Source organism: Corvus kubaryi, unplaced genomic scaffold (assembly GCF_017639235.1).
Source record: "Corvus kubaryi isolate FWS band 111438036 unplaced genomic scaffold, C.kubaryi_AGA036_p1.0 37385, whole genome shotgun sequence".
Lineage (NCBI taxonomy): Eukaryota > Metazoa > Chordata > Aves > Passeriformes > Corvidae > Corvus > Corvus kubaryi.
The window spans coordinates 9120535-9147766 of record NW_024581127.1 but is presented as its reverse complement, the minus strand read 5'-3'; the positions used below and the strand labels follow the sequence as shown (position 1 = coordinate 9147766).

The 27232-nt window shown below is 38.1% G+C and overlaps 1 protein-coding gene across 7 annotated transcripts in view; it reads right to left on the bottom strand.

Moving 5' to 3' along the window:
• Positions 1-27232, bottom strand: part of RALYL (RALY RNA binding protein like) — a 389851-nt gene that overhangs the window by 168773 nt on the left and 193846 nt on the right. For all 7 annotated transcript variants that reach the window (XM_042035768.1, XM_042035769.1, XM_042035770.1 and 4 more), the window contains one exon: positions 26561-26839. In XM_042035768.1, coding sequence (XP_041891702.1) covers positions 26561-26816 — 256 coding nt within the window. In that variant the 5' untranslated portion in view covers positions 26817-26839. Of the gene's footprint in view, positions 1-26560; positions 26840-27232 lie in introns of those variants that run through there.

Genomic DNA, 27232 nt, shown 5'->3' with positions numbered 1-27232 from the left:
TGAATTTTTAAAAGTTTTTCTTCTTGCCCACATCAACCTTCTCTTCAGCTGTTAAAAAGTTCATCTTCACTCACTCCCTGATGTTTCATAAGACCTTGAGATGAGGAGAAAGAGTGTTTAGTACAATTTGAGAGAAATATTGAGTGCAGTAACAATAGACATTTGCCATATACCTTTGGTAGTACTCTCATTCAGCAATGTTTCTGGACTTTTTAGAAAGAATAAAGAAGGGAGATAGGTCCAGCTGTGAAAGCAGAGTTTTGGAAGAAGTTACTGTGTTTTAATATGACAAAATGTGTTTGGATGAGTCATAGGAACCTCGTGAAAGCTTAATATCTCTTTGAGAGCAAAGTATTCCTAGACTTAAAAGTTTTAAGTGTTACCTATCATCATTCAGCTTTATGTCTCTTGTCCTGGATCCTCTCAATTGCCTGAAACTCAGCAAGGAAGGGCAGATAACAACACTATTGAAATGTTGTTAGTGCCTGCCAGCTGTTCAGTTATCTTTTCTAAAGAGCATCATTTTGAAATTATATCCCCCTCATTTTCGTCACAGATTGAGTATTCGCTATTTCATGCCATGCTTTCAGAAATATTCTCTGGTTCCTTTTGCAGCTACCTTCCAGTGATCCATGCAACCCCACAGCTTCCTTGAGGATAGCCTTGCTTTATTCAAGTTCCCATTCTGGAAAGAAACTAAGGTTTGAGATCTGTGACTATTTGCCCCAGTTGCCTTCACATCTCTTTCTTAGTGCTCAGGTTCCAAATTTGCTCAGTTTCTCTTTGCTCCACTCTTCTCCAAGCATGACTGCTCATCCACCTCAGCTCACGCACCTCACTCCCCTGCTCTAACCACACATCTCTCACCTATTCTTCACCTCCCAGGAGGGCTGAGATGCTGCTTTCCTGCTGACTTCAGTCTTAACTTCTCCAAGATGCCACCACAGGAGGGAAAGGACAAGTATTCAGTTATAACCCTCCAGCAGCTCCCCACATTGTATCTTACCACTTTCCTTGGAAGCCATGTCTGTTTTCCCACACAAAGCACTTGTTTCAGGACAGCCTTCAGAAGCCAGCAAGGCTTCTTCTGCTTCCAGCTTACATGACAAAAAATAGGCCTCTTCACCTAGAAATGCTATTCTATAGTTTCCTATAGTATCAAAAATAGTCATTTATTTCAGCCTCATGGACTAGATGTGATCCAGAAGCCATATGCTGCACAAGCCAGGGTTTAAATGCTGTTCATGGGGAAAGATGTACTCTATGGAAATCTGGCACACTTAAGGGAAATAAAAGATCTGTTTATATTTTTGGGATTCAAGGATAGTTATGACTTGAGTTATTTTTCCCTCTTCAAGGAAGGACCATCACTGATGCTGGAGTGGACTGCACAGAGAAGAAAAGGGGAAACAGACTCTTAATACAGTTTCTAAGAATTCTATCTAGTAGCAGCTCATGAAACAATACTTGATGAATAAGAAAAAAGAAATTATTGTTTCTGAAAAAGCAAATAAATGATCAGTTTCCTGTGAATGCTGCAGATTTAGCAAAATCAGTTACTGAACTGAACAGTATCAATGGAGCTGAACATCTATGCATTTGAGGTCCCTGTTTTTTATGATAGTGATTAAGGAATAAAGACATAAAAAAGAGGCAGATTATTCAGCTAAGGCAAAAAAATGTCTGTTCTCTCCCATTCCCATCAAATTTTCTTGTCTATAGTATTTAACATATATTTTCACTGCTCTTTAAAAATAACTCCATGAGCTGTCCTGGCTGTAAAAGTAATGGCCAAATACTGCCCTGTTCCTGCTGTGCTGCTTTGGGGCTCTCAATGAGGGACAGAGGAATGCTTTGAAGGTGCTGATTCAGCCCTGGGGGCATAAGGACAGTAGAACAGTGATAGGTAGCAGTTAATAAAGAAAACTTAGCTAAGCTACTTTTTTAAAGCTTGAATTTATAGTCACAATGGGACCTTTGGCAGGCCTATACTTCTTATGTCAGAACAAACACGAATGGGTATAAATATTCAACATGTAAAGAGTGTTGCAGGGAAAAAGAAAGCATATTCCCCTTGCAAACTTAAAATCCATAGTTATTTTATGGCATGCACATTTTAAATTTAATGAACAGACTGAAGGATGATGTACTGCGCACCTAAAGGGGCCTAGAAATGCCATACAAGTAACGGATACCATGGAGAAGGATTTAAAGTTGTTCTAGAAACTAGAGTAAAAAGGAAGGAGAGAAGAAACACTTTAAATATTTCTGTCAGGTCAGTGCACTCCTTGGTGTGTTGACCTTACTCAGGCAAGGGAGGCACTGGGAAGGAAGGCAGAGTTTCAATTCCCTCCTACCCCTTTCCTGCAAGCATGAACTTCACCTTTGTACTGAGAGTAAAGGAGTAAAAAAAATCTTTGTAAACCTCACCTTTCCTCACCTCAACCCTTGAATAAGGTTGTTAGCTAAAATTTGTAATCTAGTCCAAGAACACTCTGATAAACACAGGACATGAACTTATCATTTCATCCCAAGGGTGCAAAGGGTGTTGTTTCACACAGACCATAAATAATAAGTAAATGATAAACAAATATACAAAGCAATTCTGTAAAGAGGTTGATGCAAAATAGTTCCTCATCCACCATTTTTCTCCAGCTACCACTTCTGTTCTGTATTTTCTCCAGCTACCACTTATATTCCTCTTTGACATTTTCATTCCCTACACTTAACCAATGCCTGGATAATGGTTTATATGGTTGTAACATTTCAGGCTGACTGAAGTTCTTGCTCTCAAGTATGACTGCAGCAACAGACAAACACTTCTATTCAGCTCACAAAAAAAGGATGGGGATAAAAGGAAAGGGGACAAAAAATGAGTTGCACTCCTCTTCCAGTCCTTGGATATACAGTAGTATGGCTGCTGAGGTTTTACCCTACCAGTCCTATAACTTGTGACCTTGATGGACAACAAGAAGAACAGGGAGCTCCTAGAGCTCTGTGCTGACTGGCAAAATCGCAGAAGGCCTCTTCATCTGTGGAAAAAGAGGAGGGTGTGTTTCCAGCCAGATGTGGGGCTGGGAGAGGTGCAGAGCTGTCTGGAGGGCACATAATGATTGATGTGGGGCTAGGAAGCATATAATTGATTGCTGTTTCTATACTAAGAATGCATAATAAATTGCTGTAAGTCTGGAGGGACACAGATTAATTAATTGGGGCTTAGGGAGAAACTGGTGCTCTTAGTACCACTGGGCAATATTTTATGCAAATATGTGTAATATTATGCAAATTAAAAATCTACTGGGTTTTTTGTACCATAAGATATTGCTAGAGATGTGCCTGCATGGTAAAACAAATTCCCTCTGCAGCTACAACCTGACTAGAACTGGGTGAAGAAGGTAAAAGTTATATATTTTCAAATATTATACTGTTTGTAAAATTTTGTATCAAAAATACCTTTCATTTAGATGTATACAAAAGCACCTCGTTTCCCACATATGCCTTTATAAACATGTATTGGGCTAAATAAGTAACTTTAAAAAGTACAATAATGAAGCTTTTCAAATTATTAGAAGAGCTCTGTGTGGCTGAGCTCTCATCCGGAAAGATGAGCTACTTGGGAAGAGAAATTACAGAATGCCCATGAGGGGAGCAGCATTTCAGGGTAATGTGAGAAGATGGTGATTGCTACACCCTGATATAAGAGAAAGAGAAAGAATCCTGGCTGCAACTACTGAAATAAGGATCTGAAATATGAGGGCAGTAAAATCTTAATCTTCTCTGAACTGGTGTCAGCCCAGACACACAATAAAGAACAATCAGGAATTAATCATTTGAGGAAGGAATTCGAGAAGTGTTAACATATTCTCTGCTAAATTTTGCAAGACTTCTCTGAAGAAAAAACATTCAAGAATGTGGTGGATGTGTGATCATCATTTGACATACTACTGTAAAGTAGAACATAACTGCTACAGAAGATGAATGAGATCACTAATTGAAGTTTCAGGAAGAAGTGATTCTAGCAAGAACAGTGCACTTTCTCCAAACAAATTTGATTGTAGCCCTTTGCACCAGTGTTAATTTCATTCTAAGGAAAAAACACTTTAGACATTAAGATGGTATTAAGCTAATAGCATTATTATGTCGTCTTTTTCTTCTTAAGGACAAATAACATTATGCCTGTGATGGTCAGAAAGGCAGGTGAAAATATATCTCTGCTTGTCTGCAATAAAAAAGTAGGTTGCAATAAAAAAGAAGCTATGGACCTGATGGGGAAATCTTTTGCTTCTGTAGCACAGAAAGATAAAATAATACTGATTCACAGGTTCATTTTTTTTCTTACAGTTTATTACCAGTTTTGTTAATATCTAGATAAATGTAAAGAAGATCGTGTAAGAATTATATCTAAAAAAAAATCCTGTGGTGTAGAAGGTTTTTAAGTCCCATTCCCTCCCTCCTTTATTTAATTGCATATTGTCACTGACAAAAAGAACTGCTTATTTCTGTTGGCTAAATTAAGCCATGCTTATCATTAGGCGGGTATTGCTAATCTAATTTCCAAAGGTGCTGAGACAACCAGACCATTTGTGTAATTTCTATAGATTTATTACTAATATCAGACATAAATCTTTAGGGACCTTAATAAAATTAAAAGGCTTTATTGTTTTCTTACTTCATTGTATTTATCCAAGAGTCTGCAAATCTCTGTCTTTGGAAGTTTCCACAGCTGGTCCAGAAAAAAAATTCCAGTCTGGGTTGTTATAACAGACCACAGAATTTCCTTGAATTAAGTCTGGGCAGAGCTAGAACATATCCTTTATGATAACATCCAAGCCTTACTTTAGAAATCTTGACTGAAACTTTTGGTATACTGTTCCTAATGGCCTCACTGTACATAATATTCTCTATTTTGAGGTTTGCTTTTTCTCACTTAAGCTTCCAGCCTTCAGATTTTGTTACACCTTTTTCTCCCATGCTGAAGAGTTGATTATCAATGTGTTAGATATTATAGCTAGAGGAGTCACACTTTGACTCCTATTTTGGTATTTGTTTTCTACTTTGATATCAATGTATTGTTCTGTTCTGCATTCATGAGTTCCAGCATCTTTGTGCCAGCTACAGAATTTATCAGTGGGTTTTGCTGTCTTTCCAACTGGGTAAAAGTATGATAAAAAACTTATTCTACCAGGGACTGCATAAAAGTCACACACCTGCTGCATGATTGCTTCCCATTTATCAGTCTTTTGAGACTAGTTTTTAATCCATTTGGCATGTACCATAACTGTGTCATAAGGCAGTTTCTTAATCGAATTTCCACTTGGAATGAATCAAGTGCCTTGCAGAACTATGTTACATCAGTTCAGCCTTACTGTATGGTGTTAAATTATAAAAGATGATACATATTTAATTTCTCAAGCCCTATTTTCTGTAAAGTCATGCTGACATTAGTAACATTATCCTCATGTTCATTCTTGATTATTCAAGTCCCGCACCAACAATTTCATTATTTTTTCCTGCAATTTAAAATAATTAAGACAGGACTCTTGTCACAGCTTGGTCCTTCTACTATTTTAAATTATTTATATTGTGTTCTTTTTTTTTCCTAGCGTGTGAGTTCACAGGGTCCACCTGTGAACAAGGCAAAAAGGCCAGGATAACACCAGCCAGCAAGACAGGAGTGCAAGAATGTGGTTGATTGGGATGTCCAAACTGCCTGAGATGACATTTGCTCAAAGCTGATGTAGGTAGAGGAAAACAACACTTTACCAAATTAAAGAGTAATTACCAGAATTACCAGACCCTTGGAAAATAAAAAGTCAGCTAAACAGAAGTGCAGATGAAATATAGATCTGCAGTGAGCAGGAGAGGAGAGGAGCAGGGCAGCAGGGTGGTGAGCTTTCCAGATGCAGTTGCATGGCCTGGAGGCTCTGCCCTGCCCTGGCAGCAAAACCTCCCCATGGGCACTCCCAGCTGCTGCATCCAGTTTGTCCGATGTCAGCATGGGGACATCCCAGGACCTCCACCTCAGGGGGTCTCAATCACCTCCCCTGGCTGCCACCTACCCTTTGAGAATGGAGGCGGGGAAAACCTGGGCATGCATCTGCCACAGCAGGGACGTGCTCTGTTGAGATTAATTCTAGAGGAGGATTTAAAAAAAATTGGAATAAAAATTTGCAAGTACCTAGAATTGAATATGATCTCTTGTTATAGATATGGGTCATGACTTCCAATTAATTTTGTGTTGTTAATAAATCAATAAACCACTTCAATCTTGGTTTTGTTTAAACTATACGAACTAAAAAATTTCTCCCTGTAAAAATTCTACTCTTCTGAAAGTCTTATTCCAGCTCAAGACTTACTGAAGATAACTCTCCAAATGTTAGCAGCTGAGAACAGCTCTGGAGACCAACCCTGATAGTTCTTCAGAAATTCTGGGATTAAAACTAATTTTAAGTATTTATTTTGTAGCCCTGTAATGAATTCTGGAATGGATACCATGTCATCATCATTCTGTGATCTAATGTGTCTGTCAACTTCCAAATATAGGAGAAAAAAATCCTTACAGATTTATCTATATTGAAACTAAAACAAGAAGCATCCCATGTTTCTTCCCAGAAATGTGTTGAAACCTTCTTCAAAAATCTCTTTGCTCTTTATATTTAAAATACTCATAAATCTAATCTAATCCAATTTTTCTGTATTTTCTATTTAGTTACCTTCATCTTTTTTAGATTATGACTTCTAAGGTGTGTTTTTAAGCAGGCCATACTCTTTTCATAACTATTTCTCTTTTTTTTGGCAACAATTGAGATATTTTAATCTTTCCTAATCATATTTCTGCTTGCCTATTCAACTTTCTCCAAATTGAGTCTGCTCATATCTACTTTCAAGGTTTATGCAATTGGGCATTATAAACAGCATTCATATTAAGCAAGAGCAGCTTGTGACAATTTGTACCTAAGCAACCAGTGCATATTTGTTCCATAATTGGTTCTTCTGTATCTATCAATACTGATTTCTTCTGCAACAGGTTTTTGAATTAGAAAATTACATTTTGTAAGAGATAGACATTTGGTTTGAGTCCAAATTAGGCACACAAAGCCTCAGTGAAGTATCTATTTTCTGCCTTTTACACAGATTTGGTACCCTTTCTCATTAACATATCTACCTTATTTAAAAAAATAATCCAAGTTAAATTTCTAGGTTACTGAAGAACACTAGGACATTCTCTTCTTACAGAGATTCAAGAGCATAATGGCACGCAGACTGAAGGAAGCTTTATTGAAGGATAAACTGGAATTGGAATGACATACTGTAGAACTTGCTGTATTTTTTTTCTTTCTGTTCTCATTCTAGATATATTAGGATGGGTGCCAAGCAATCATTAGTAAGCACTTTTCATGTCTTTGTATTTCAGAAAATGCTGACTTGATGAAAGGTTAGGTGACTAGCCTTCATTTCTACAGACATAAAAAAATCATATGCCAAAATGAGTACAATATATGGTAGCCATCAATTCTTTGGGATTTTCATTGTCTCAGCTCATGAATTTTATACCTTCTTATAAATTCTAAGAACAATTTGACATTTTCTGGTAGTATCACAGAGCCAGAGGATCCCTGTGAATACCAATGAACTTTTACTGGAACAAATACATGGTGTACAGTGGTGATGCAGTTCACTGTCAAAGTATCTCACTATAGATATACTGCATACCATCAAAATTTAAAACAGATGGCTTGGAAGTCTACTGGTAATTTTACATAACACTAAAAATAAAAGATTATATTTCCTGTGAATTACTATCCCTGGATTGCCCTTTCACAGAATTCATGGAGTACATGGACCAGGACAGGGAGAATGCTTAACCCTTGCAGGATTTATGTCTTGCTCCTGAGACTGGGGTTAAATCTGTAAGTGCCTGGGACAGCAGTCCAGACCCTGAACCTGTTTCTCTTTCAGGCACTGCCGTGAAGGCAGCATGCAATTTAAGACAGAAAAGACATGAAATTACATGAAATTATATTTCACCTTCCTGTTCTGTGCCCTGTTCCAGTTAACTCAGTATGAATCAACAGTGAGACAAACTGCCGTGGTTCAGGTTTTTATGAAACATTCCTGTCCAGTAGTTTATGCGCTTTAGTCATGGTGTCTGAACACAATTGAACAAATCACATTTTTGCTTTTGTGAAATGATAGCACTTGTGACAAAATTACTCCAAGAAAACTGGATTTAATGGGGGGTTTTGCCATGCTTCAAGTAAGCAACTCAATAATGAACTCCCAGTCTTTTTGGTCTCTTGCTGAAACATGCAAAGAGTATCTCTATTAGAGCTTTTGCTATAGCTGGTATGACCATGCAGTTCTGCACCTCCGTCTTTACCAGGATGCTGGTCTCTCCCTGGGAACTGAAAGTGCATAGAATTACTAAAGGTTCCCATTAGATCCTGAAGGGAACATCTCTGAGGAACAAGGCAAGTAGCAAGGCAGCAAGAGCTGTTGGTTTAATAGGTACTTATCATAAGAAAAAAGGAGAAAGTACATTTCTCTGGGAGAGGTAAATAAAAACTAGAAATAGAGGAATTTTATTGAAACGGTCAAAATATGACTGACTGTATGATGATGAGCTGATACCAATCTAAGGAAAAAAGAAGTTATTCTTTCTAAGTATGGTGAATGTTAATAATAATCAGGAGTGTCAGGATGAAGAGCAAAGGAAAAAAAGTGATGTGATTGGAATATTCTGTTCAAAATTTAGCTTTGCTTCTGCAGAGATTGAGAAAACACATGCATGTCTAACCCCTAATATGCTCCTATTAATGTATCTCTGTTCTACTGTTGGTAGAAAAAGGAAGCAGAATTTTGTGGCAAAGCTGGTATGTTACTGCTGTCCACTATGTTCTGGTCATTATGCTCCTCATGGAATTACTGTCATTCTTTTTTTCTCTCTTTTTTTTTTTTTTTAAATACACAAAGACTTTGTCTAGGACCAAAATATTTTTAAAGTCACATCAGGTTAAATTGAAATTGCTGCTTCATTTTGCACACTAGACCAAAAGAAACCTGACATAACCACTTTTATTACCCACAGCTAAAAAACTGAGGTTTTTTTCTGCCTTTTCTTCCTTGTCTGCCTGTGGATTTAAATACGTCAAAACCAAAATTTAAGATGAGGAAACAAATAAAGCAGCAGTTAAGTGCCAATTAATAGAAAACAAAGACCTCTAAAGTCAGGCTGTAAAAATTCACAGCTGCTTTTCCAGATGCTGCAATGCTAGTGTGAGTGTTGAATTTATCTTGTTGTAATTTGATCATTTACATTTAAATTTACTCTAAAAGTTTTCAATAAAGTCTGGCCAAAAAACAAAGCGAACACTAGAAATAAAAAAACCCCGTAGAACAGCAACCACCTTCTTACCCACAAAACTAGCCTGTCTTTCACAAGAGTGTTAGCATGGAAGTGTTTCCATGAACTCAATTTTCACACTCTTGTAGACATTATTAGAATTTACTTTTAATTAAGGTCAGAATGGCTGAAGCCTCATCAGTGCTCACTTTGGGGTATTCATACATGTACATGGACTAGATAGGAAAACTACATTAAGTTGCACTCTTTAGATTTTGCTCATACAATTTTAAAAATAATAATTTTTAGAATAATGGCCCTTTAAGTTAAAAAAAGAAAAAAAGTAAAAATAGTAACTTTTTTTTCCAGTTAAAAATATCCCAAAGCAACCCAAAATAATTTTATGAACTCTATAACTTTAAGAACTTGCCTAAGACATAGATCTGGTTTTATTTACATAGTTATCAAACATAGTTCCTGTAAGTCAAATAATAACTAGGTCTTTTCAAACTTTGGCAACTGGAATTTCTAAAACTGCAGCAAGATCATTTAGCACCAAGCTTGATTTTCAAAGTGGGACAAAGGCAAATAGTAATTTTCACACTAGATATATCAGTTATGAGTGTCTCCTTGTAACTCTAGGATGTAAATTTTTCTTATTTGTCACATGCACTGAAGTATATTAGGAAAAACAAAACAAAACTCCAAGAAATAAACAAAAAGCCCAAACAGAAAAAAGAAGCCAAAAAACCTTTTCCTATAGTTCTGAATTTCTAAAACTGCATCTGTTTTAAGTATCCTCTTAATTGTTCAAATCAATATAGTAATTGGGCCTTACAAGATAAAGGAGTTCCATTAAAAAATAAATCTTTCACCTTACATAAATATTTGTTTCTTTCCAAATCTATCTAATTCTCTGTCTAATGATTCTTGTTGCTACAAGGTGTTGTTTAATTTCTTTTAGCCCAAATGTTTCACTAGTGCAGAAAATTAACACCCTACCTATTACCCCAATAGCCCAATTTCATAAGGTTTCAAAATACCAGCCTGTAATTTTGCACAGATTTTCAGAGCACTACTGCATTACTCCTTTCATACATGTTCTTCCACCATTTGCAGGAGAACTGCCACCTTTATAGATACCATCCAGATCAGCTGCTGGAGTAACTATAACCTGCATTTACAAAACAAGAACCTTTTGAAATCATCAAAATTCACAATCCTGTTACTAATCTTGAGTAAAAAAAAAAAGAAAGCAATATTCTTACTGCAGAAAAGGGAAATGGGCCAAGAAATTTACTGATTTTGTTAAGAATTAGTGTGATCTTTGTTTTTCTTTGAATGTTAAGCTTTCATGGTATACTGAAATATAAATTATTAGTATTAAATATGAGACTTGACAAGATGGATCCAGGGATGGTAAAAGAGCTTGCTGATATTATTGTGAGGCTGCTCTCTATCACCTTTGAATTGCTGGAAAAATCAGGAGAGCTCCCTAATGACTTGAAAAAGGCAAATGTCACACCCATCTTCAAAGACAACAAATAGGCTCTGGGGAATTACAGGCATAATCAGTGTTATCTCACTCAATTGGAAATATTAAGGTTTGAATGCAGATGATTAACCCCAGCCTCTGACATGACCACAATGTAGCAGCTCAAGTCTGACAAAACACTACACATTTAAAAAAAAACAAGAGCAGTGTGGTGTGACAGAAGTCATGAATAAGAGAGACATTTCTGGGACAAGCTCTTATAAATACCAAATAAATTCATAAAGTTAACAAAAACCTGGAAAATAGGTTAGGGGTAGACAGCAGTAGAATATTTTAAGAGGGAAATATTGTGGTAAAGGGGCAGAACTTGGAAAAGGCTGAGGAGGGGGAAAAAAAAGGAATGTAAGACAAAGCAAATCATGTCCTCAGGATTTTTTGGGACGTCCCTGTGTATGATCTGTGCATCTGGGAGCAGGATAATGAATCTGTTGCTGACCAACAGGTATGTAAGGCCTGCTTCTGTGATCAGGATGAACTTTAATGTTGAAGATGGACAACCCCAACAAGACAAACTGGACAAAACATGCTAATTGTCCTAGAGGCTGTGTCCAGACTCATGAAGGACAAGATAATGAGGAGCAGTCAGCGCTTTTACTGAGGCAAAATGTGACCAGCCCAGTGAGCTTTCTATGATGGGATGAATACCTTTGTGGGTGGGGGAAGAGGTATGCCCTTAAATGCCCTTCATCTTTAGCAGGGTCTTTGACACAATGTCCTATGCTATCCTGGCAGCCAAGACTGGGAAGTATGGGTTGCATGGGTGACTTCGAAAGTGGCTGACAAACCTTTTGGACTGTTCACTGCTTTGTGTCAGCCTTGCTCTGAGCAGGAAGTTGGACTAGATGAGGTCTCACTCAACACAAATTATTCTATAATTTAACAAAAACTGTGACAGTATCAAATCAAGGGATAAAGCTTACCTTAAGAAATCATTAAAAAGGAGTATATTTAAGTGTCTCTTTAAAATTTAAGATGTTGAATTACCATATAGTGTATAGCTGAGAAGTGGATCACAGCTTGAAACAGCTTCTGATTTTGCCAAGTACAGGTTTTCCTGTCATCTAATGTCTATTTGTTTGCTATCTACTCTTTGTTTTAAACTCGCTATTTTCAGTAATAGATTGTGTTCCTCACCTGAAACACTAATTAGACAAAGATTTCATGAAGTGAGTCCAGAAACCTTACAGTTGTAGAAGAACTAGATGTTATACATTTCCCATGTTTGTTTCAAGATCTGAAAGTTAATTCCACAGTTCAAACTCATTACATTCTGTTCCCCTCTTTTTCATGATTGTGTGAAGCATTAGGAGCAGAATGAAACAAAGCACAGGAGGATTAGGGTTTGACATTTAACTGCAAACAGTAGGACAGGTGGGACAGATGTCTGCAAATTACCGCAGCAGTCAGTTGGAAATGTTGTTTTTTGTGAGATTTTAACAAAGGGTACGAATAAGTGTGATTGTAATAAAAGTGTTTGGGTAACATCAGATCACTGCACACTTACCTTGAGGAGACTAGGTAAACAAGCAATAGATCTGAGTAAAAGAAAAAGGTATTAAAAAACTGAGACTGCCACAAAGGAAAACAGTGGTCTTTAAGCACACCATCTCACACCTAAAAAAGATTAAAAAAAAAAAAAGTTAAAAAAAAAAATCTTTCTCGTGGCAGCAAAGACATCCAAGCAAGTCCTGTCTGCCTTTAGTCTTCAGTTGTGGAAATGATTGTACTTCTTTCTGGGGCAAGCTAGTGTATGTCCACAGCTTTTAGCTACCTGACCGTTATCATTTACTGGGAGAAAGCTGAGGCACTCGCATATCGGAACTTACATCTATGTCAAATTAGAAATTCCATGCTGGGTTTAAACAGAAACAATGTCTTCTTAAAGATACATTATCATTTTGTAAGTAATATGAGGTAATCTCTATGGTAAACTAAAATCCGGTTTAATTCTTTTTCAGTTAACCTTTTGAAAGTTACAAGTCTTGCCATGAAAAAAGTCTGATTCAGTTTCCATTAATTTTTTAGGAGGTACTGAAGTCACTTAAAGGGTTATAACAATCAAGGATATGAATAGTGTTCAGTTCTGAGTCATTAAAAAATGTAAAAAATTACTTTTACTTGAAACTTTATAAGCTTATGGTGGAGCTCATTAATACTAGCATTTCTTCTATGGAAGGGAGTAATATAGAATAAGAGCATCTAATTTGTCAAATATCCCTTTGTTTTTGCCTGTGAATTTCACTTTGCCAGTATGAGGTGCTGAAAAATAACTGAATTATTAGTAAGCTATAAACAACTAAGTTTGGGGTTTTTTTTCCCAATATACATGACTTACACAGTTTTGCTGATGAGGCTGTCTACTGTTGAAAGAATTGTAGGATTAAGTGTGAAACCTGAGAAAGAAACAGATTTCCTCTGCTGTATTTTCCGTAGGTGTGAAATGCAAGTAGGCTTAAGACACGAAATCAAACCTGAGACAGGAAATATGCCCTCAAAGCATTTCTTGTCTCAGTTAAGCTAAACAGAAAAAGATCTCTTGCATTTTAGCTGAGCTTGCTGTTAAGAAGGGAAAGAAACTGAGGAAGAGTGAACCTAAAAGTTCATCCTGCTAAAGACCAGCCTTCATGTACTTAGACTATGATTAGGTGAAGAACTTTTTATGCTACATCAGTGTTCTGGCAGGAGAAATATTTCCTATACTTTCTCCTCTGAACAGCTAAGTGGTATCTTGGGAGGCAAATCTATTTCCTGGCTTTAGCCATCATAGACCAAAGACAAATAACAGGGCTGGGACTTACCCAGATTCTGCAGTACACTAAAATAGCCTTACTCTGTCCTGTTGCTATTCAGTGCTGAACTGTTAAAAACACCCATACTTCAAATTGCAGATTAGAAAGATAAATATTGTCCTGTCAGATATAGATGAGAAATCTTCTGATTCTCTGCTCTTTCCATATATCCCATAGCAGATGTGAATTTCTACATATGCCTTTTGGAACGAGGTCACCAAGTGAAATGTTAACAAAAGAATGAGAAAACAAGTAGATATGGCAGGCACACATTAAAAAAAAAACAAGTGACAAGACATTAGCAACTCTAACTCCATCAGTACAAGTCAAATAGTGAAGTATTGTCAAATGATCAAGAAGAAAATATCAGACTCATTCTTGATGAGATTCTATTTGAAGTGAAAGAAACCAAATGAATGGAAAATAGTCTATCAAATTAAATCAAGCTAGATCAAGCAAAAAAGTAAAGCTGTAGACTACAAGACCTCCTAGCATACCAAACCAAAAATTGCACAGCATCTCAGAGATAGTTCTTCCTTTTATACAGTGCATTCCACATGAGACACTGAGACAAATATTATGAGACAACCTATCATAACAACGTTTTTATCACTGCATGATGTTATGACAGTTCAGAATTTAACATTATAGAATAGCTGTACAAATTTTAGTGATCCCAGCAGTCACTAATCAAAGCAAGTATATTTAAGAAAAGATATAGAATTCTGTCTGCCACAAAGGAAAACACTTTTTTGTAACTTCTTACTGACCTGCAACAGAAATAAAACAGCATTAAGTTCAAATCCAGAAGTACCTACTGGATATGGTTTGCTAAAAAAACCCACAAGAAACCAACAAAAATCTCATCAAGATATGCACATAATAAAGGCTCAGTATTGAGATCTTTGAGATAACATCATCTAAATGTTCTGAAAAGCTCCTAAAAATTACTAAGGATATATCAGACCCATCTTGCAGGAATATTTAAAGTGTTTATGAAACCCGAGGATGAAATGGTGAAAAAAGTAGCATTTCATGCAGGTGAGACCCTGTGCTATATACAGACATGTCAAACAGTATGGAAGGACATAGAAAGATCCTATAGTAACACCTTGTCTATGATTTTAAAGATGAGCTGGCCATGCAGAAGACTAAGTGTATCTTTATATGCATCTCTCTGAAGCCTTGAAGGAAAGTTTTTCTTAGAATAACATCTGCTGATGGCAAGCAGTCAGGTCATCATTTTTTGGCATTATGATGGAGGAAATACTTAACATTTGCATGAACTGACATCAGGCTGCTGAAAGTACAAAACCTTATTCCAGGAAGAACTTTGCAAACTTTTAGTTTATGAGTATATAAAGAATTTCAAAGGAAGAGACCCCAAGGAACCAATAAGGAAAACTTCAGCCCCCTAAGTTCACCTCATAACTAAACTATTTTCATGATATGTACATTTCTGAACATGAAAAATAGATTTAAACTGTAGTTTCACTTGGACTTGACCAAGTCCCACTAAGAGAGAAATAGAAGCTTTTGTGAAATATGGGGAGTAAAACTGACTCATTCTTATTCCAGGTATTCTCACTCTAAGGAAACAGGTCATTCCATTAAAGTATAGATTTTTCTTTCATGATGAAGCATTCAGCTTGCTTTTCTGAAACAGGCATACATCAATTGTGCAATGGTGCCCTGCCCCGAACTGCTGAGGGATGATTGTTAAAAATCACCCTTCGTTCTTACCTTTATATGAGTTTCTTGACATGCATGGATAGTACATGGAATGGTTCATGTCAATGTGACTATAGGATGAGGAAATATTGGTTACAGAAATGTGCAAAAAGCAGGACTGTGGAGTGACAAGATTTAATCATGTTTTTGTGTTCGAGAGCATGAAACAATCTGCTGCTATGGCTGTAGAATCTTACTGCAACAATAGAAGGTATAAAACTATTGGGAGACACCAAAATGTGTAACAGGAAGGGACATATGAAAATTATCCACTATTAGAAGACCCTATGAACAATGATTAGTAGTTGTATCCAAGGGCCTCTACAGTGAGACTTGACACTCAGGTGTGCTGTTGCACAGGCTTCACCAAGACCACAAGGGCATGGGTAGGCAGCAAAAATGCTGAGACCTATGAGATAGCTTTAAACAGGATTTCTATTCCTGCACAGAGTAGGCTGAAACACGATTACAATGGTTCCCAAATATAGAAACAGACTATAATGGGATAAAAGAGTCAGTTCTAGTGGGTAAAATTTAGCTTTTCTGAACTAAGCTGTGGAAGGATAATTAAGCATTTTTTGGAAGTTCTATAACAGTTTGTGCCTGAAGGCTGGATGATGAAGACTTTGACTAAGATGGGATTTAGTGGGAAAGACTTCATAAAGACAGCACAAGTCTCAGTTGATATCCCTAGTTTCACTCTAGGGTCCTGTGACATTAGGAGTTATGTTCATCATGGCTACAAATGCACTATCCTTGTGGATTTTGTTTCTATTTGTTTGATTTTGGAAGAAGACCACTTGGTCTTTTTGCTTTATCATTACTTTATGTTTAGTTCAGCATGAAAAAAGTGTATCAAATAAGTTTCCTTAAAACCTGGCCTGGATGTTGACAGCTATTTTCCAAAAAGAAATTGGTATCACTTGTTGAAATAATTGACAAATATTTATATGAGTGCAGCAAATGCAAAAGTCATCCCCACAATAAGTCAACACTCACGACACCTCACAAGTTTTATAGGTTTGCTTATTAAACTTTTTTATTCTTAAACTTATATGATAATGATAATTCCCTATACATTGTTTCACAAGTTTGATTTTGCTTTTGCTTAAACATTATTCATAAAAAAGTGGATTATTTTACCAGAAGAATACAATATTCTTTGATGTAAAAGATTCAAATGTTAAAAATCATATGCTATAAAATTTTCATGGCTTACCAGAACTAAATACTTTGCTTTCTAAGTCTCACTTGGATAGAAAATTACGTGCCTATTGCTGAGTTAGAGTTTTCAGATTATTTACTCCATAGTGCAATGCTGATAAGTGTTACAGCGGGGAAACTGCAACACGCGTATCAGACAACGAGGCCTGTGGAAAAGAAATATATATGGACCGATTCTTGATAGATGTTTCAGAGATGTTTATTTCTCCAGCCGCATGGCCGAGGATCTGCTGAGGAACTGCTGCAATCACGGGACCCGAGGGTCTTTGCCCGCGCAGGGGAACACAAAACAACCAATGGGGAACGAGGCTGACCAGGGGCTAGGGAAACCCTGTGTCTCCCCCCCCAGGGCCCCTCTCCCAGGACTACATGGCAGGGGGAGAGATCCCAACATTTCACCCATTTATTTTAACAAAAAGAGATTTAAAACTTAACATTGAAAACAACTGGATAAACATGAGATAACAAGTACAGTTTCAAAACAAAACAAGCCACCCTCCTGAGTCTTTAGATGTCCAAACAAATTCTCTGGAACATCTTAAGGCTGACAGAAGGGTGACAGGACTCTCTGAGCATGCTTTGTGGGGAAACTGAGGCAGGAGAGGGTTTCTTCCATTTGTACCTGTTGGAACTCTAAACAACAATAGTTAATTTCTTCCCTCCCCCTCTTCATCCCCCACTCAGCATTGGAAAGGGATTTTTGGGGAAACAATTGGCAAAGGCATGGTTTTGTGAGGGAAACCATGGGTGAAAAAACGGATTGGGAATACACTGGGGGTAATAGGATATAGGGTAAAAGGGAAGGTGGGATTAGGAAAGGGAGACTGTAGGGGGGGCTTATAATGGAGATATTGTCTAACATGACTACGATTTTTAGCATATATACTGCCTTTTACAGAAATACCATCAGGCCCAGTGACCTCTGCTGCTTGTAACCCTTTTCTACCTTGCACAATTTTGAACTCTACTACTTCTCCATCTCTTAAGCTTGGGATGTATTTTTCAGGGTAATTCTTTTTAATAGCAGTTCTATGAACGAATATGTCTTTCTGGTTGTCACATCTCATTATAAGACCATAATTTTGTTTAACATTATACCATTTTACTATTCCTAAAACCTTAGCTATGGTGATTTTTTTCCTTTTTTTGAGTGGTTGCTGTTTTCTGTCTCACTGCATTTTTGCTTTCTCTTATGCTTTCGCTCACTCCTGTGTTGGAATTGCCAGGGTTGTCAGTGCTTCCGGGGCCGTCGGGGCTGCTCATGCCTGTGCGCTCTTCCCGGGGTTGCATTTGGGGCCACACGGGCTGGGCTGGGCCGCGCTGCTCAGCTCCCCACGCGCCACCGCCTCTGCTCTCAGCTGTGCTGCCACTGCCTGGGGCTGTGCTCACGTCTCGGCCAGGCCCCCTGAGCGATGACCCCCCTGTGCCCTGCTCCAGCGTGCGTTTCAGCTAGGTGTGGCTCTGCTCCACCACCACCGCTGCCCTTCGCCTCTCCTCTCACGGGACTTGCTCCACCATGCGCTGCATGGGGCCGGGCGGGCTCCTGCCGCGCCTCACTCTGCTGCCGACACTGCAGCTTGCATCACTCCGCCCGCGTGCGGGAACTGCCTTGCTGCTGCTTGGAGAGCGCTCAGTCCACATGGTCTGGGTTGCACGGACTCTGAGGCAGGTTTCCCTTTGCAAGGACACAGCTGACATTGCTCAGCAGTCTCGGTAATTAAATAATATTCACGAAAATATTCTTCCATTGGCATATATTTTGACTCAGAAATTAACTGCATCCAAACAGTCTTCCAAAAGCCTTTGGTAAGAATCAAATCCCAAGAAACGTAGAAAAAGTTCTTAAACAACCATGCCAGGAAGTGTTTCAGTTCCTTTTGAGCTTGAATTAAGCTAAAATTTACAAATCATTGTTCAAGAATCTTTTCAAGTTTAAGATAAATGTCCATATGCGACTCGGAGAGCCAAGAGTCTTTCCACAGTTCCTCCATAATTTAGAGATGGAACAGCAAAACAAAAACAAGAAGAGAAATGCAAAGTTTACTCACAAATCAGTCGCTGTCCTTAGGGATCGGGGATCATTCTGCCCGCATTTCTCTACCATTTGTTACAGTGCAGATTCTGCAACACGCATATCAGACAACGAGGCCCGTGGAAAAGAAATGTACATGGACCGACTCTTGATAGATGTTTCAGAGATGTTTATTTCTCCAGCCGCATGGCCAAGGATCTGCCAAGGAACTGAGGCAATCACGGGACTTGAGGGTCCTTGCCCATGCAGGGGAACACAAAACAGCCAATGGGGAACGAGGCTGACCAGGTGCTACGGAAACCCCATGTCTCTCCCCTGGGGCCCCTCTCCCAGGACCACATGGCAGGGGGGGAGACCCCAAAAGATAAGTACAGTACATTAGAATGTTGTTGTGGTTTGGACAAATTTGGAGGAAAATATCCTCTGATAGAAGGCAGGTTACAACCATCCCTCCCCCACCAGGTTCAGGAAAAAAAATTTTTTTCGTTGAAGGAAAGTGAAAGAGATGAAAACTATTTGTTTAACAAACACACAGGAAAAGGATAATAATGCTAAATAATAAAACCTCTTGCTGTGGAGAGAAAACCTGGGAAAATTTCAGATTCCTTCCGTAGGTAGCCTCTCTCTCTCTCTTTCTCCTTGGAGCTGGGTTGCAGGCCCACCTCCAGGGCCAAGGCTTTGGTGGAAAGTCGTCCCAATGTATTCTGATGTTGAAACAGTCCAGGAAGAAAGAAGAACAGAAAAAACCAAAGTCCCAGGAAAACGAAGTTCAACTCTCCATCTCCTTCCAGAGAAAAAGGGCCAAAAGCTGGCTGAAGAGCAAGCAGGGTGCTTTCCTCTGCTCTCGCTGCCACAGGATGCAGAGAGGAGTCTGTGTATCTCTGTGACCTTGAAAAAAACTACAAACTGCTTTGAAAGTTTTGCTCAGTTTTTTTTTTTTCTCTCCCCCCTCTCAGGCTCAGTTTAAAGGCACAGAAAAGGCAAAAAATTAATTTCTGGGCATAGAGCAGCGATAGGGGATACACATCATAAAGTCACCCCAGGAAAAATGTGCACCTGCAAAACTTACAATGGACCAGAGAATTTTCTATGAAGTGCATTTCCCCTTCTAGTTCAGTAGTGTGAAAATGCAATATACAATCTCTTAATGTTATATGAATTAAAATGCGATTTGAATATATGATTAATAATTATGTGTACATAATTTTTTCTGGTTTTAATTTTTAATTAAAAGATACATTAATATAGCCAAACATTTCCACTTTTTAATTATATTGGTAAAATCTCTAGTGTTTCTCTAAGTCAGTCATTATCCTTGCCTGGAATATTTTGACCCACATTAAAACTCAAGTCTTTACAGGTGTGTCAGAAGCAAAATAAGAAACCTTTTCAGTTGCTGCTCCCCTATAGTCTTTAAAACAAGATAACATTGCTTTCCTGATAGATCCTGCCCATTATGTTAGTGGGAGGTAGGTGGGTAAGAGTACCAAGATTGCTCCGATAAATCATGAGTTATGTTTGTACAAATGAAAGATTGTTATACTTCCATGCTACTAACTGAAAACTGATGACAAAGTGTGTCATAGGTTAGCATAGTTACGGAAGTGATTCTCTTGCAAAGAGGTGCTTACAGCTTCCTCTATGACCTAACAGAACCTATCAACTGGCTAGTTTGGACACTGGCAACTTTTGAAGCCACTTAAGGAGCTTGACACACCCCTGTGATCCACATTTCAGAATGGACAAACCCCGAGAAAGCTCTCTCTTGCTTCCAGCCCTGGGACAGGTAACTGGGAGGGGGGGGCCCGTGAGGCCCAGTGGGCCCAGGCCGGGACACAGCCATCCTGGAGCCGTGGGGCGCCGTTCCATCCTCAGCCCCCCCATAGCCCTGTTACGTGCAGATGGCACAGCCTGGCTCCACACACCCCCCCTCCAGTATGGCCAAAAATTCGTCTGAGGCCCACAGCCTGGCAAAGATCATGTGACCAACAGCGATAAGCGAATTCCAGCTGCGGGCCCAGGTGAGATTAACCCTTTTAGTGCTGTAAGCTTCCTCCAGAACAGATGAAACCTGCAGACATCAATCCTCTTCCGAGTCTGAGGAAGAGGGAAGGTAAAGAAAACACCATAGAGACACCAAAGTCAGTGAAGAAGGAAGAGCTGAAACCCTGAAAGAGGAGAAAGAGGAGATGCTTAGAAGTTGAAATTCTGTTGTAAAGCTATGGTGATGGACTATGATACCTCAGAGTACCCATTGTAATTTCATGAAAGCATGGGGGGGTGGAGTGTTCAAACTGTACTTGTGAGCAAAAGTACCTATGCTGAAACAAGCAAATGACTGTAATTGTGAGCCAAAGTACCTGTGATGAAATAAGCAAATGCTGAAGCAGCTGTAATTTGATGAGAAGTTTGAACAGGGAGAGATGGAAGTGATGAGGACTCTTGCTCCAAATCAGAAGGAGAAGACCTCTGTTCCTAGAGATGAAGATGCTCCCAGAGGTAGTCCTAGAGATGAAGATGCTCCCAGAGATAGGTGAAGAGAACCTTTGCTTCTGAACAGCTCATCCTTAAAATGGTACCCCAGTAGCTCAAGACTGGACCCTTGAAAGCCGTTGTGGGAAAAGCTGTAAGTCGGGGGAAGGGACTCTCACATGCGAGCAGGGAACCAACCCGGGCGCCTGTCTTGTTGTGACATTGAAGCCATGAGAGAATTTCTTGTGGAGATGTCTCCATAGCATGAGCAAGAGAGACTCATCTCCCTAAGTGAACTGAACAAGGTTATTATGGAAGTGGTAAACTGACTGAAAATCTCAAGGGTTGTCTTTTTACATTGTCAGTGGGAGAAGGGAGAAAGGTGGGGAGAGGAGAAGTGTTCTGAAGGTTTGGTCTGAATTTTTTTTCCTTTCTTTTAGGTCTGTTAATAAACTTCTTTATATTCTTTTAAGTTTGGTGCCTGCTTTGCTTTCTTCTAATTCTTATCTCACAGAAGGTAAATAAGTAAGTAATGAGTATTTTGAACAAAAACCACTACACTAATTTGGTGTTTCTGCCTGGTTACAAACTGAACCCGCTACAAAGTGGAAACTGAATGACCACTAATTCCGATTTGAATTTCTTACCTTAGCCTACCATTGGCTTAGGTAAAGCTTAGTCACCCAGAGCATTTGGGTAAATCTGTCATTTTTCAGGCCAAAGTGCTTTTTTCACGAATTAGTTCACTAAAACAGCATAAGTATTTATTCCTTTTAAGAGAGAAGCATTCATGACACGATTAATGTTTTCTGTAGTTCAGATTGAGGTGAAAAATTGATTCAGTCTGGAGAGTCCTTGTTCTGCAAATACACATTTAAGTCTCTCTATGTTGTTAGACATTAGAAACATAAAATAGAGAAGATATGTTTTGAGTAGTGGCAAGGGAAACAAAAGATAAAGCAGCCCTATTATCACATCAGTTCAATTTGTAGCAAAGGTATATGTTGAATCTCTCTAAAATCTCCCTTTATTACCTGCTATTCTCCTTGGATTTTTTCTACCAGGTAGTTATAATTTAGAAAGTCCCTTCAGGGCTCCTGTGCTTCTCAAAAGGATGTGCAAAAGCGTATGTCTCCCAGAATAAATGTCTGCAACCACCATCTTACCTTAGACTGCATGTCAATATACACTCTCTTGGTATTCAGAGAATGCATCTAATTTAGACCTGAAGGCAGACACAGGTGAATATTTGCAGCAAAAAAACAAGATTCAAGCTACAGTGGAACTAATTTATTAGTTAAAAAGGGCATCAACTGAAGAACTACAGCATATTTTGTAATCTGGGTACTGTAATCTTTCCTTTTTCTAAGGATCCAAAAATGAAATTCCATGTATCTTCCATGGAAAAGAACAAAAGTACGAGCTTTGTACCACTTAACTTTTTTTGATAAGATACCTGCGAGATGGTCTGGTTCTTATTCAGACACAAATGAAGAAAAATTCTCAAGTTAAAGGAATTATGCTGGTATAAAAATGCACATGAAAGCAAACAAAAATTAGGCATAGTAGTTAAGGTATTATAAAATAAAAGTCTATCAAAAAAAGGAAAGTCAAAGGGGCATTATGATTTAGAAGTTGCTGTGATAGTGATACCAGAATTTTAGACAGAAGCTGCTACATATATCTTTATTTTCATATATTTATTTGGGATTTCAATGAGGGGGTTGAGTGCACCCTCAGCAAGTTTGCAGACAACACCAGTTTGGGTGGGAAGCTCTACAGAGGGATCTGAACAATGGAGTAAGGCCAACTGTACGAGGTTCAATAAGATCAAGTGTTGGGCCCTGCACTTGGGTCACAAGAACCCCATGCAGAGCTACAGAGTGGGGACAGAATGGCTGGAAATCTGCCTGGAGGAAAAGAATCTGTCCGTGCTGGTCAACAGTGGCCGAACACGAGCCTGAGTGTGCCCAGGTGGCCAGAGAAGGCCAATGGCATCCTGGCCTGTATCAGAAATAGTGTGGCCAGCAGGACCAGGGCAGCGATCATCCTGTTGCACTTGGCAGTGGTGAGGCCGCACCTCGAATCATGTGTTCAAGTTTGGACTCCTCACTATGAGAAAGGTTGCAGCTCTTTTCCTCAGCCTACAGCTGCAATCAGGGACTCGCACAATTTGTTTTGGAGGAAGCAGGTGTCTGATCCTCCTCTCACCAGATAAGGATGAAATCACCCTTGGTAAAATTCACAGACAGACTCATTATTTCCTCAGAATAATTCCTATTCACTGTCTCTTTGCCCTATTTGGAAAGGAAGCGGATATGCACAAATATTCTGTAACTCATAGGTGTGCTTAAATGGATGAAAAACTTTTGAGAAGAGTTGATAATGTGGACTTGTTCCCACAACTAAGAACATAACTTGCAGTTTTGTCCTAGAACAACTTCAATATTTTCTCTGCTCCAGCCTGAAGCAATTTACAAAATAATCGTTGTGAAGAGACTCCTGTGCCCTATACTGACCCGTCTCTGTCCTGTGGGCAGGAAACATGCTATTCCCATGAAGACATAATATTACTTCAAGAAACTACACTGAACTTCACAATAAGAGCAATAAATTTCCAAAGCATATTTTTTTGTGTTCCTTTACGATCTCTACCCCACAGCTTTTTAGAGTGTGTTATAGTTTATGAAACAGAAAGCTTGGAAATAATCACACAGCTCTTGAAATCCACTTCCATCAAGTTGCAATATACACAGCACCACCATTACATATCGCTGACTACCAAACACATCAGTAGGAGCTTCAGAGTTGATGGAGGAGTCCAAGAGGCCAATTATAATGACCCGCAGGAAGCTGGTAAGACTGAGAGCAATACCAGTGTTTTGGATTTGTACTTCTGAGGAATTTGCTAAACAAAATGCCTTGTTATATACCTACTGAGCCCAATATTTTGGTACTCCACCTCAGAGGAAACATTTAGGCAGGATACCCAGTGAATTGTGTAGCACTCTTAACAGCTATAAGAATTTACAGGTTCAATTTTTAATTTCAGATACACACATTTGGATGGTTTCCGACTCATGGATAAAGCTGCATAATCTTGAACGGCATTGGTCCACAAAAGGCAGGAGCTAATGTAAATGGTTCCATTAGCTATACCATGAAAGAGCTAATGTACATTAATAATGCAGTCTAAATGAAGTTATTCTTTCTTTTCTGAGGTACTGAGTACCAGAGTGTATAGTAGTGTCAGGCATATACTGTGGGATAATCTTTTTTCAAATATTCCTTTGTTCAAATAGCTTTCCACAACTGACTATCATTCAGCCCTCATTATATTACTAATATATTCTAATTAAATTTAAAAGAAAATTCAACTATGTTAATCAAGTTTATTTATACATTTGTAACAGGGTTTTCTTGTCCCCTTTCCATAACTTGACTGTTGATATAAATTCATTAGTTCTATTTATTTCAGAATGCAAAGCTCTCAGGACAGAGAAAAAAGTAATTTTCATCAAGAAGTTTCACAATAATGCACTATTTCTGGGTCATAATCTTGAGTAAATTTTCTCAGTCATCTCTTCATTAATGTGTGGTGACTGTTAATGTCTACTGCCAATTAAAAGAGCTCATGGAAACAATTTCTTTAATGAGAAGCAGCACTTTTACAATTTCATTCTTTTTGTCAAACCATACTGATAACAACTGTTTTATTGTTTCTATGTATTTCATACATAGAAAGAGTAAATTAGGGACAGCTAAAAGAAAATTTCACCTTGCTTATTCTTTATATTCCTTGGTATATTAGAAACTGAGGCATGAAATGTGTGCAGAAAAATCAAAGTAAGTTAAAACTTAATATTGAATAAACCCTTTCTTTTATTATTAAAAGATTCAAAGAATTCAAGTACTTATTGTTCAGTTAATTTCCTTTGCCACAAATTCACTTCTCTGCTACAGAAAGCACAAAAGTACACTGAGTAGTGCAAAGGCATTTCCTTGTACAAAACACTTGGCATATTATAGATGCCACAAGAAATACTAAAAGAGACTAGCAACAGTAATCATAGTAATAACAGATCTATTGCCTTAGGAAAACACAGTTTAAAAAATCTGGTCAGACCAGTGTGCAAGAAGCTGTAAATAATGCACTGATGGCATTACATGGCCTATTGCTTGAAGAACACCGCTCCAGGAAACATCTTCTAATAATGTCATCCCACAGACTGACTTTGCTGCCTTGTTTTTATCACTCGAGTTCTTTTATTTCACTCATCTGTATGACTTTTCCTAATGAAGTTTGAAAGCAATCTCCCCTTGAATATAATTGAAATTATTTAATCTATTTTTCCCTTGAACCCAAAAGGTAGGAGTTATAAAACAGAATTGCCGTTCAACAAATGTGATAAAAGAGCGACCCATCTAACACAAATGCTTCATTTTCTACAAACAATCAGAAAAATAGATTTCCGCAGCCTCCAACACTGAAAATGAACAAGCCATATCCATTTTTCATGGCTTGTTACAGCCAAAGCACTGGCTACTCTTCACCTTTTCCTGACATACCCATTACACAGTTGGGCTTGGATATGAGCAATACAGTTCAGAGGTCTAGTGAAAGACTTCTGAATAATACCAAACATCTTGCTGTACTGCCCATTACTATTGTATCTATATGACAAGTAAAGTTAATACTGGACTCCAGAGCTTATCATTGACAGCCTACATATGTGATTGCAAATAGTTTTCAGAGGTAAAAGTTGCAATATGAAAGAACTAGATTTTACTTAAGCATTCATGAAAAATCATTAGAAGGCAAAAATATGCCTTTTTTGCTTTTGTTTATTTGGAATTCAGATGAACAATGTTTATAGTATTATGTGGGAAAACTACAACCGTAGTTAATAATAGACTTCTCTAAATGATTAATAATTGATTAATTGATTTGATATGATTTCAAGGACAAATAAAAATTATTCTTTTGCTTCTGTATAACATCTGACACATCATTGGGCTGGGTATCATTTTAGATTCATTGCATGAAAGATAACCACATCTATTAGATGAGCCTTGTTGTATTACACTAAATTTACTAACTAGAGTCTAAGAAAAAATACTTATTTTTTCCTCACAAGAGTAATCATGCTCACTACACTGGGATTACAAAGAGAAGTATAAAGCTGTCAGAACTGATCTCTTTAATAAATAAGCAGTTTATAGCGCTAAATATTTTGTAATGCCTAGGTAACATCATACGTTAAAAATTCTGTTAGATCCAACATCCTGGAAATATGCTGAGATGGAACATTGGTAAAACAAACTCACTAGTCCTGAAGGCACCAGCAGCAGATGGTGTTTTAAATAGAAAGGAAAGAGCCAGCAGTATTTTAATGGTATTAACAAATCCTTACCTAGTGGCTGCCCTGCGATGATCCTGGCATTCTCTCCTGCCACCGCAGCCCTCGCGTGCCTCTCGCTCATGTACTGTACGAATGCATAGCCTTTGTGCACTGAGCAGCCCACTATTTTCCCGTACTTTGCAAAGATTGCTTCGATGTCACCTTTTTTGACAATAGCTGTGTTCAGATTACCGATGAAGACTCTGGAGTTGATGGACTTTGGGTCGTTCTTATTGGTGACATTGCTGGTCTGTGTTTTGCCAGTCATGGTTGGATCACTTGGCTTTAAACCTTAAATAAAGAACAAAGAGAAACAAACCTTAAATAAAGAACAAAGATGATTTTTCCAGCAATAATTCACTTTTCATTTTTCACTTTAGGTGAATCTCGACTCAGCAGATCCAAACTTTCTAAAACATATTATCAATAAAACCAAGGTAGCACATTTTAAAATACCGCTCAAAAGTAAAATTAAAACTTTTTATAGATATGAAATATACCAATACATCTCTTAATACAATGCTGTGATAGCAGAGCTTTATTGTAATCATACGTGGATTTCTGCTTAGAAATTCAATATTGACTTTTTAAGTACTTAGCCATCTAGGAACGGCAAAGCAAGAGAATGAATCATTATCTACTGTCAAAGAAATGAACATTCAAGGCCATGTAGAGAGCAAACTC